At 36.3% G+C, this 11,931-nt stretch overlaps 1 protein-coding gene across 5 annotated transcripts; it reads left to right on the forward strand.

Annotated features, from left to right (window-relative positions):
* The first annotated feature begins 446 nt into the window (after positions 1 to 446).
* c2h8orf74 (chromosome 2 C8orf74 homolog) lies at positions 447 to 11,025 on the forward strand. Of its 5 annotated transcripts, none has more exons than XM_015352396.2 (5): positions 447 to 517; positions 606 to 655; positions 1,354 to 1,546; positions 1,981 to 2,384; positions 10,737 to 11,025. In XM_015352396.2, the coding sequence occupies exons 2-5, from the start codon at positions 632 to 634 to the stop codon at positions 10,974 to 10,976; spliced, it is 861 nt and encodes a 286-aa protein (XP_015207882.2). In that variant the 5' UTR covers positions 447 to 517; positions 606 to 631; the 3' UTR covers positions 10,977 to 11,025. The 5 variants fall into 5 exon arrangements, with proteins under 5 accessions (XP_015207882.2, XP_006626168.2, XP_015207872.2 ...); XM_015352411.2 differs by having other exon boundaries at positions 501 to 517; positions 606 to 647; XM_006626105.3 differs by lacking the exon at positions 606 to 655 and having other exon boundaries at positions 448 to 517.
* The last annotated feature ends 906 nt before the right edge of the window (positions 11,026 to 11,931 follow it).

Raw genomic sequence — 11,931 nt, forward strand, 5'->3', positions numbered from 1 at the left:
TACAAGATGAGCGCAACCTTCGCCTTTAAGACCGATATTGATTCAATTTATTTTTCCTACTGATGTGTTGTCTAACCAATATATTACTATTATTTTCTACCATGGGTCTATTGTTGACAAACAACCTTAATACTATATATCCCGCTTACTTCACCTGCAAGAAAATCCTCATTGGTCAAGGGACAAAATACGAAACATTATTTCTGCTTGTGATTAAAAGGAAACGTTAGACTAAATGCAGTCGCTGGCAAAGCAGGATTATTTTACGTCAGTGTTCCGAGCTGAAATTCTGAAAGGGTTTTTGGAGCTAATGTGTAAACGCGCACATTTTTAATTATAAATAAACGTATGTAAAGCTCAAGCACACATGTCGGTAATCATGGCGCCCAGGAGTACCCGGATGCTCAGTGGTTTCGCAATCAGTGGTTGCCCCTAGAAACAAGAACGCCTCGAAACGGGCGCAGTAGCCATGGCGTGCTTAACAACAGCTGCAATTCGAGAGATAGCAAAACTGGAGGTACTGTACACATACAAAACTCGAGTTCGTCCTCGTTTATCGTTTCTATGCAATCTATGCTAAATACTGCAATAATTGCAAATTACAGTGAGAAGACAGCCGGTGATTTTTACCATGTCTATTTTGAAAGGTGCGTACGTAAGTGTCTTTTGGTCATCAGACAAATTAGCACTTAGCATTATACATACAAAACATTATGACAAATTATTGAAGCACAGCAAAGATTATTCCAGCCCAGGTATCAAAAAGTAGAAGAACGTACTCACAAACACGATTCCATAAATTTTTTATATCATCTGCATTTGCCTAAGTTTCAGTAATTACATAGGAGACGGCTGAGAGTTGGTCATGTCCTGCTGTGTGTAAGATTCTTGCTGGGTGATGTACAAAATTAATATTTTACTTGAAATTATCTTTTATTATTTAATGGTAGTTGCACTGGGAAAGAGTATCAATCGTAGTACTAGGTCTTAAATGTATTATGTTATACCTTCTGAAATTAATCTAATTAACATTAGTTAACTGCTACTGTATATCCCTCAATATACTAAATGCCTTAAAGTATTTTCATCAGCTTCCATTTTTTGGAATATTCTCTGTAATTAAATGAAGCAACAACAAGTGTAACAATACATGAAGTAAGAGAAAACAAAGCAAAATGAAGATTAATGTTTTTCTGGACTGTCACGTAGCTTTATTGTCTGTTATGCAAATACTAAAATTCTATAAAATAAAATATTTATTGTATTTTCTAAAGACAATGAACATATTTTTGAAATTATAAAATGATTTGGTTAATAAAATGTATCTTTTCCTTTTTGTTTTGGACAAAACAGAGACAAGATGGCATCCAACATTTAAGGAAGCAGTTAAGATGGAAAGAGTCCAGTGAGGATCAGGAACTGAGACAAAGTGTTTGTCTTGACTTTGTTTATGACAATGTCATGTTTGCTGTGAAAAAAGGCTTCCCCTGGCAGGCTGTAACACAAGTTGGAAGAATAGCAGAAGAACTTCTCACTGAAAGTAAAGGTACCTTCTTCTTATACCTGTAGGTACAGTACCCTTACTTAGGAAATATAATTATTGTAATAATACACTTTATTTTTATATAGTGCCTTTAAAAGTGGTTTCCCAAAGCTCTTTACAGAAAATGACAAAAAAACACATTGCTAGGAGATAGTAAAAGGGGGTAAGGAATACAGTAGGAAAGTCAAGGGGTACACAGAACCAGTTAAATATAAGCCTTTCTAAAAAAGAAGGTTTTGAGTCTATATGTGAAAGAGCTCAGGGAAGGTGACTGATATATTAAGGGATAGAGTTCCAGAGCTTTGGGGCATAACAGGGGAAGGCTCTGTCACCCATAGAGTGAAGACTGGCTTGGGGGACAGACAGGAGACCAGAATTAGATAAGCGAAGGTATTTTCATCTACCAGTCTTTTTTAAAACGTCTTTTCTTTGCGTAGGTGTAGCTTTATCACAAGTGATCAGCCTCATCCAGAATAAGTTGTCACAATGTGGGCCTCGCTTGTTGCCGTATCACCACCAAGCCTTCTTTGAATTCCTCATGGACACCTACGTCAGGCACTACTACTTGTATCAGTCTGTTCTGTGTGCAGAGAGGACTGTTGAAAGCACAGTGACTGAACTGGTGGTCTATGTGCCCCCATGTCCCGAGCCTCTGTCTAAGGGCACAGACAGCCAGGTATGGGAGTACCAGCAGAGACAGGCCACACTGAAGGAGGCTGAGGGCAAGAGACGTGCTGATATCCAGAGCCTCAAGGACAGCGTAGGCCAACAGAGAGAGAACAGACTAGAAAAGCTGCTGAAGGATCTTCAGATACAATACTCTCACACTTTGGATAGAGAGGTATGTTGGCTTATTATTATTAAATATAGATGTAAACGGGCTTAGCCTTACTTCATTAATAAGTTATTCTAAAAGTGTTGTTTTTTTTAAAAAAAACTTGTCATTTTTTACCTTATAAAAATGGTATAAGTAGAGAAATTGGATTCTGAAACTCATCAATTTCTCAGATGATGCCAAAAAAGGAGGATTAGCAAGAACTGTAGAAAGTGCAAAAGTATCTCAAAAAGACGAAAGACTAGACCATATTCAGGCTGGGGCAAACATCAGTGTAGGGAACAGCATGAAGGCAGGAAAAACATGATTTGGAAGGAAACGGTGATGTTTAAGATGATACTTATGAGAAACACTTTTTTTTTCTTGACAATATGGGAATACTGGCATCACATCCAGGGTGTATCCTGCCTTGCGCCCACAGCCAGAATATGGATGAGTAGGTGGGCATGCAATATAGGGAAGCAATGAAAAAAGCAAACTGAATATTGAGATATATAAACTACTTAAAAGTGCAGGATTTAAATCAAGGTGTCTTTTGTTAAACTCGTGCAATGCAGTAGTAAAACCCTGTATAGACTATTGTGTAAACTTTCGGTCACCATACTACCGAGCAAATTTTGCAGATTTGGAGTCCTTATACTTTTTTCATGAATTCTCTGGGAAGCTTTTGAGCTTTGGGGATTTTGAGTTATTTTAGATTTTTTTAGAACACTTCTCAGCTGTGTTTTTTTTATGTTGTTGTAGTTTTTGCCTAAGGAATGGTGTTGATAAGCTATGGGAAAAGAAAATTGTATTAGGATGTGTGAGTGACACACCATTGTGTTTTATGTATTTACATTATTTCTGCATAAGTTGTTTAGGGTTTGTTGAAAATTTTCATTAGTGCAGTTTCATCAAGTGGAAGCCCTTTCAGTGGACTGCCCACCTATCTGTATGTGACCACTATTCCAGTGCAAAGCTAAGGCTAAAATGTGTTTTACCCAGATGTAGGGGTACATCTTTATTTTGCAGAGTGATTTCTATATAAAACCTTAACAGTTAAAAAGAAAAACAAAGCACACGCAAACTCCATCCTTGCAGTACTAAGTTAAGTCCTGTAACCCTATCTGTAGATAGTTCTGTACATGAGTTTCAGTCTCAATTGAAAAACCTTGGGGGTGATTTTCGATTCTGGCTTAAAATTCGACCCACATAGGCAGCATATTGTCAAAACATCTTTTTTTCACCTCAGAAATATCACTAGACTACGCCCTATGTTATCACTAACTGTGGCTGAAAAGCTGATCAACACATTTGTGTTCTCTCGAGCTGAAATGCTCTGCTCACTGGGGTATCTAAATCTGCTTTGAACAAACTGCAGTATGTCCAAAACTCGGCAGCTAGAATCCCGACCATGTCTTGTGCAAGTGATCACATTACTCCTATCCTGGAGTCCTTGCACCGGCTTCCTGTAAAATTCTGTGTGAACTTTAAAATCCTCATGCTCACCTATAAGGCCCTGTATGGCTTGGCACCTCAGGACCTGTCTGAACTATTATCGCCCTACTCCCCACCTCGCAACCTTCGCTCTCCTTACTGTCCCCCAAGCCTGTCTACATTGTATGGGTGACAGGGCCTTCTCCTGTTATGCACCCAGGCTCTGGAATTCTCTGCCCAGGGATATCAGAGAGTCACCTTCTCTAAACTCCTTCAAATCCAGACTCTAAACCTTCTTCTTTAGAAGAGCTTTTACTTAACTGGTTCCATTCTTCACCCCTCTGCTTCTACTTTTCTTAGTACCACCATCCATGGTCTTCTCTATATATTGTAATTGTGTTTTATCATGTGTATTCTTTTTATTTTTTTATTGTTGTTGTCATTCTGTAAAGCGCTTTGAGAAGCCACCTTTAAAGGTGCTATGTAAAATAAAGTTTATTATTATTATTATTATTATTATTATTATTATTATTATTATTATTATATTCTTTACTGAAAATGAACCTGCTTGCCGACTACCATAAAAAGCACACAGACTATAGTGGACTCCTCTCTCAGTCCACTGGTTTCGTTTTCTTCCTCATGTGGAAGATTTTTATTTTTTCCCCTACCCTCAATCTTATTTCTTTTTTTAAATGGTTGCTAAGAGCATCCTTCATTGCCAAAAGAGCAAGAGGTTGTTTTTTCCTTCCTGTGTTATTTTCTTCAATGACCTTCCGACCTCGTGACCTACCAGTATCCTCCAATCTTCCTCCCAATCCCAACAGGAAAATTGTGGGAGCTGAAGTTTCTATTGGACTCATTCAGGCAGTGCCATACTGTGCCAACCTCACATTGTTACAATATATAAATGTACCCATCTCACAAACTGCCATTGAGTCTGTTAGTCCTGAGTAAAGTTAGTAGCACAAATAACATTACTTCTGCACTGGTAACACTGGTTAGCACTGTCTCAACGATTGTCCCTTACTTGACTGACACTATGCCTTCTTCTGGTATATCTCATCCATGACACACGATAGCAGCTTTTTCTAAACTACCACACAGAACACAGAAATTATCAAGTGAATCTGATTTTCTAAGTATTTAGATCATTGAACTCAATATGTTATAGAAGCACCTTTGGAAGCAATCACAAATGCAAGGCTTTTTGTGTAACTCTCTACCAACTTTGTGCATTAGCGAGTTTTGCAGATTTTCCCATCTCTCTCCACTTGCTTAGGAATTGCTTATGGACTTTTTAAGGACTTATGCTTAAGTCCTTCCACAGATTCTCATTAGGATTCCATTCTTCACTTTGACCGAGCCACTCAAGGACTTTCACTTTCATATTGTTAACCACTCCAGTATACCTTTGGCCTGTTGCTCTGAGTCACTGTCTTGCTGAAAGGTGAATTTTTAGTGAGTATTTTGTCTGTACTTTGCTCCATTTATTTTTTCTTCTATCCTGACATGTTTTCCAGTTCCTGCTAAGGAGAAGTATCCCCAGACCATGATCCTGCCATCACCATGCTTTATAATGGAGATGGTTTTGACTGGGAAATGTGCTGTGTTGGGTCCGCACCAAACATATTGCTTGACTTTTAGACTGAAAAGTTCCAGTTTGGTCCCATCTGTCTACAGCACCTTTTGCCATACTTGTGCACGATCATTCAAGTACTTTGTTGCAAATTCAATGAGGACTTTGAGTTGCCTGATTTTAAGTAATGGCTTCCTTCATGCCAGCCTGCCATTCAGACTTTGTGAAGTGTTTTGGATATTGTTGACTGACACACATCTCCCATCTAAGTCATTGTATCTCTGTAAAAGTCATTGCACTTCCAGCAGCATCCCTCACCAGTGTCCTCCTTGTCCAGTTGCTCAGTTTGCTCTGATATATGTAAAAAATATTAATTGTTGCTTCAAAGTGTCATGGCCACAAGCTTTAAAGGTACACAATGCACTGTATATACTGGTTTAATTTACATTTTTAGGTTCGAGGCAGTACTGTTTGCAATTGAGTCTTCATTTTGACTTCTACAGATTTATATTAATGTACAGTGCTTTCAAGTTCCGCGAGTTTCTATGGGCTTATTGTTTCTGATTAATAACAGAAACATGATACTGTCACAGAAAAACCAACAATATCTTAAACACTGAATTAAAAGAGGTAATTGTAGTGGCCAGAAGCTCTCTGTTTTTTACTCAGTTTTGTAACAGAGAAGAATGCGTAGATACTAAAGCAAAAGCTAAAACAGACAAAAAAAAGTCATCTGACTTTTCCTTAATCCTTTCTTTTTGTGCATTTTAGTCAAGTAATTACCAATACATGATATTGGCAATTATTATTCATTGCAACTGCTAATCCCTCCTTAGCCTTTGAGAACATACAAGGAGCTCATTATTTTTCTACTTCCACAAAAAAAGAAAAACATGTATTCTTTTATAGTCTTATATTATAGTGATTATATTATGAAGAGAAAAATGTTGTTTTTGAGTTAAGATATTACTATAAAACATTCTGAAACTCTGTAAGAGACGAAATTCATTTCTACAGCTTTGACATCACTCTGTAGTAGAGTGCTATGTAACCCCATTGTCTGAATCAACAGTGCTTTAATGTTTCATTCCAGCAGAGCTCTTTGCTTAGTTACTTCAAGTTAACATTGCCAAGGTCTATCAACTGAGTACTTAAAGCTACCATCACAATCTGTCATAACTCCACAGGGAAAAAAAGGAAAGAAACCAACAAACAATGACATTTAAAAACGAAGACTAATCTAAATAAGCAAATAAGCCAGTTTAAATTCTTATTTCGTTCTTAAAGGAAGTTCCTAGTTCGTCATTTGTAATGTGTCATTTGACTGTTTTTGCAGCAGATGTCCCACTTTGCACCTGTTGAAATGATGCATGACCTGAAAGCTCAGACTTCCGGGATATATTGACTCATTTCCTGGTGTCTTCTTATTTGATGTTAATGCTCAAGGAAATGAGTGTAAACTTCCAGGAAGGGATTCCCTGTAGGTCTAGAGATGACAAACCCAGTACCCACTGCACCAACTTGAGTCATAATATTACTCTTCAGGTACATTTTACTGTAGGCGTTAAAGGTTAGTACCCTAGATTTAAAAATAAATAGAATTCATATTGTAGTATACATATACTAAAAGCAAATATGGTGTATAAGCAAAGATTGAGTTGATCTGGTATTAGAGGTAAATTGATAATAAAAATGTCAACTTTGAAGTTTCTAACTTTAATAGTTTTAGAAAGGGTATTTTATAAAGCATATTTTTTAAAGATATTGGAATAATGAAATGTGTGTGTACTGTTGTAGATGCAGTCTTTTGCAAATTAATGCAGATTAAAATTTTTCATAAATAAATCTTTACAACTCTTTCATAACTGCCCCAGAGCAGTTTACAGAAAAATGTACAGTACACCAGATGTTTTATGTGCGTGGAGACACAGAGGTGAGAAAAACATAAACTCCCAATGGAAAAAAAATCAACCTCTGGGGCAATCAAGGCCCTGTGGTTGCTTCCCCTCCAGACAAAGATTTATATGAGTCTTCATAACAAAACAGATTCTAGATTGTGGCGTGCAGATCATAGGGTAGTTCAACTGATCTAAATTTTAGTGTTATCTAGGACCTACCAGGTTCTGTCTGTCAACTACAGTCTGGCTTCCTCATTGTGGTTTAGTCCTTCAGAATGTCTTCCTGGATGCTACAGATCAGAGGTTTTGGTCTCCGATTTGAGTATGTCATCGGGGATATAGCAAGCCCTTGTTTTTAATCTAGGACCTGGCATCTTGGTCATCTGGGGTTGACACCTGAAGAAGGCTCCACGGCCGAAACGTTGTGTTCTCTTTCTTCTTTTTTTCAGCATGGAATAAACCTATTACTTGTTCCTATACAGTATATATATGTCACAGTATATTATATTTATATTGCTTACAAAATAAGCAGCAAGTATCAGGGGAATTAAATTAAGTGAGACCTTCTACTAAAGTTAAAGAATCAGCAAGGATATTCCTAAATACACAAGACTAAGAAAATTAAAGAACCATACAGTGATTTGGAAACACAATAGTAACATCCTTCTTAAAGCAAATATGAAGAGTTATGTCACTCTAGGGAGACTGTCTAAGGAAGGACAAAAACAAGCCAACAAATTATGCTGCTTTTACAAGATGATCCAAAGGTTAATAATAGAACTTTCAGTGTGATGTTGTTTTGTAGCTATAAAAATGAATAATATACCTCTTGCATCATTGTAAAACTGATGATATAAGGGATTTAAGTGATGCTAGAGATTATTCAATAGAACAATTAGGCCAAGATGTCATATGACATTTTTAAATATATGAATGTGTCTGTGAATAAGTTCTCACCAGATACTGTAAGACATACAGGAGCTTAATATTTATGAATGTGTGTACTGTACAGTATATATGTTTGTATTTATGTATTCATTTATTTATTTTGTGTTTAGACCTGTAGAATAATATTCTCTGGGTTTGTTACTAGGCCATCGGTGAGTTGTTTAGCACATTATATCTCCTAAAAACATGTGGCTGTTCTGATTCTGCTGTTCCATTCATTGTCAGAAGTAGGTGCATGGCCATTGGCTCACTTTATTGTTTGCAAAGTTTCCCAACGGTTCCATCTGCATCTGTGGGTGTCTTATGCCATATGGCAGAGATCCCTCACAGAATCTGGTCCATTCTTCAGCTTGCACCTTATACACTCCAGTCTCCTTTTATATGGCACTGCTATTTTGTGTTGCTATCGTTATGGAGAAAATAGCCTTGCTTACAATCCTGTTCATTTGGAAAAGGGTACTTTTCTACAAATAGCCTTTACCAGCAGGTATGAATCCTAAACTGATTATTTCTGCAGTGTATACCAACTTCAATAAACACACTTGGATGAAAGATAAAACCTTCCCTCCTGTTTTTCTGCAGCCTCATTCTATGAAGAAGAAAGCCTAAAGGATTCTACTTGAAACAGCAGCAATGTAGCCCTTCCAAATATTTGACAACATTGTTCACAGTACTACCATGGTACTTAGTTACAGTGACGTATAAAAGTAATTAGGCTTTAACAATAGCAAGACAATTTAAATTTCATGGTAGGAAAGATTTTGGATCTGATTCTGTACAGACCATTTTAATAACTACAGAATTTTATTTTTAAATTAAAATAATTTTAACGGTTCCAGAGATATAGGCATATTTGGGTTTTAAACCTACGTATATTTCTGATTTTCTTTAAATAGTTAAAATAGTTTTAAAAAGTTTTTTTTAGATAACTCACTGCAAATGTTGTGCTAAGAAGAACCTTAATACAAATGTGTATAAAACCATGGTAGACTATGGAGTTATCTCATCTAATGCTAAATTGATAATCAGTATCATACAGTAATTATTAACTATCAGTTTAATTTTTAAATATGATTAAATGTATGCTTTATTGTTTTATTACGTTCGTGTTTACTGCATTATAGACATTGTGACTTCTTGTTGTGATACCATAAAGATTTGCATTTATGAACAGAACTGTGGAAATGTCTGATTCTATTTAACACTTTATTAAACAGATTATTAAACATGAAAAACCTTGTGCACTTTAATTAAACTATGCCATCATGTTTTTATAGGACATACTATTTAAAGTGATCTCCACAAAAACATTTGTCCCAATGGAGTGCTAATATTTTATACAGCTGTGTGTATGTTATATTGACACGTACAACAGCAAAAATTACAAACCACTAGAACTGCAATGATGTTTATTTGTCTTTGGAAGTGATGGTTTCTGCAGAAGGAAAAGGAAATATAATAGACTACCTGACAATCTGGAATGGTGAGATGACTTGGGTTGGATCTAATCCAGAAGTGCAAATTAATGACATGCTTTCAGTCCAGTCAGATTTATCCTTTCTTGCAAACAAAATATCCAGACAACTTTCTTATTGTTTTTTTTGTAAACTGCCTTACCTTTTGTGTTCTTGTAGTCCTTTTACCTTCTATTTAATTTGATTTGATGTTCTTTGGACTAAGATTAAGTAAATTTAGAGTAATTGAATTTCTGGACAAATAATTCACATCTGCAGTATTCCTGAGAAATGGACACTGTAGGAGCACTGCAATTTGTTAAAAAAGTTAAACTTGATCATTTGAAAGGAATAAACAGTTTGAACTTTTGCCTGGTAACAATTTCTATATGTACTGTAGAATGAAATATACCTACTGTACAGATTTCTATATATATTGTCATTAAATATAATAATGTCAAATTATATCTATCATGGACTAAATTTTACTCTGACTTGACGATTTAACTAACTGCAACTCACCATCTTTTTTCCCCTTAGCAAATGTACTCAAAATGTTGTGTTCTTTGTTATCTATATATGATGTGATGAACAGCTACACTGCAGGTTCATTTCTTATGAAACTATATACTATAAAGTATAGTGTGAACTGTTTGCTATGCATGTAGTCAAACTGCCTTAATCTGCTAGAATGTTCTACAAAACAAATGGGAGTGTTCATATATTCTGTCACAACATTCAGTGAGATGAAATATCAGAAATTCTTTGAGTTGGATAAATCATGAGAAAGTATCTCAAATGTGCAGCATATATTACAAAGTGGAATATAAGTTCACTGGAGTAGTACATGGTGATGTGTGTAAATTAAAAATTGTGTAAGATATTGAGCAACTTTTTTACAACTTGAACATTTTGATTTTGCTTTTTATTTAGAATTACAGTGAAAAAATTCTAAATATTTAGAATTACAGTTACTTAAAAAATGAAATATTGCAGTGCTGATCATGCGTTTGGTATCTTTGTCAGTCCTGCTCGTCTTACTGTACTGTGTTGCCCTTCACAGGTTATTGAAAGAATAGTACAAGATGTCGTGAGAGCCCAGGTGGATCTGGTCCTTGAAAGTCTCTTGAAAGAGGTGGCCATGACTGCTGAGATTCTGGAACTGAAGCTGCAGCAGAAAACCCTGGCTCGGCCTGTCTGCCTTCCCCCCCTCAATTTCAGCCTCCCCTCTGCTAATACACCGACAGCCAGCTCTGCCAAGGTCTCTACTGTGCACCCACCCAAGGACAAGAAGAAAAAATGATTTCTGTTCAATTAACCTAAAGCTACAATAAATTAACACAAAATACAAATTTGCCTGTTCAATAAACAATTATCTTGTAGGGGTTTTTTTATCTGCTCTACATCTGATCCAAATACCTTCACCTTCAGAGGATGGGTCTTAGAGAACCTTCAGCTGAATGGTTTTTATATACAGTATAGTATATAAGACATGTTAGACATGCTTATTATTTTAAACACTAGAGGATCACACACAATACACATCGGTAGAGAACAGTATTTTTAGGATCATCTATACAGGGATCTACTATAGCTACGAATGACAACCAAAAAATATTTATCTTCTGATTATATGATTACTTCTACATTTGTAACAGCATATTACTATGGAGAAAAGTAAAAACGTTCAGTGTTGTAAATCCCAAGCCAGTGAAAAGGGCCCCCTAAAAATCAGGGTAAAAGATGTTAATCAGTGAAGCTATTTTTCCTTTCGCTAAATGAACAGCAAGTTCCTTTCCTTAGCTCTGGCTTTTAATATGGGACAACGAGACCCAAACATCCTGATGGAGAGGTTTGTCTTATCAGGCAGGAAACACTGCACTTCGGGCACATCCTTTTTACAAGAAACACGACTCAACCATTCCCAAAAAGCGCAGGAAAACCAGCCAGACACCAGGATTTGTCAAAGCCCCAGAATTCCTTTTATCAAAAAAAGGAACATGTAAACCAGTCCGCAGCTAGGATTTATTTATTTATTTTCCCCAAGATTATGAAAATCTGCATCAGCAAGATAGGATGGAAAGCTACAGTGTGCATTAAAAAATCACTTTCAATAAGATCTGGGAAAAAAACAAGGAGCCTAAGCAAATGTAACTGTGTAAGGCAACTCCTATTTAACACTAATCCATGAAAGCCTGTCTAAAGGAAACTGAGCAGAGGCTGAACTGAGAGTGAGTAGTTGCATCAGTGGTAGTTTA

Source organism: Lepisosteus oculatus, chromosome 2 (assembly GCF_040954835.1).
Source record: "Lepisosteus oculatus isolate fLepOcu1 chromosome 2, fLepOcu1.hap2, whole genome shotgun sequence".
NCBI classification, from domain to species: domain Eukaryota; kingdom Metazoa; phylum Chordata; class Actinopteri; order Semionotiformes; family Lepisosteidae; genus Lepisosteus; species Lepisosteus oculatus.

What these genes read in the sequence shown, in the direction of transcription:
- c2h8orf74 (XM_006626105.3), top strand. Translation starts at nt 470, where the DNA reads ATGGCGTGCTTAACAACAGCTGCAATTCGAGAGATAGCAAAACTGGAG. An exon ending in GAGAGATAGCAAAACTGGAG is followed by an intron (nt 518 to 1,353) that starts GTACTGTACACA and finishes TGGACAAAACAG; the next exon opens with AGACAAGATGGCATCCAACA. An exon ending in ACTTCTCACTGAAAGTAAAG is followed by an intron (nt 1,547 to 1,980) that starts GTACCTTCTTCT and finishes TTCTTTGCGTAG; the next exon opens with GTGTAGCTTTATCACAAGTG.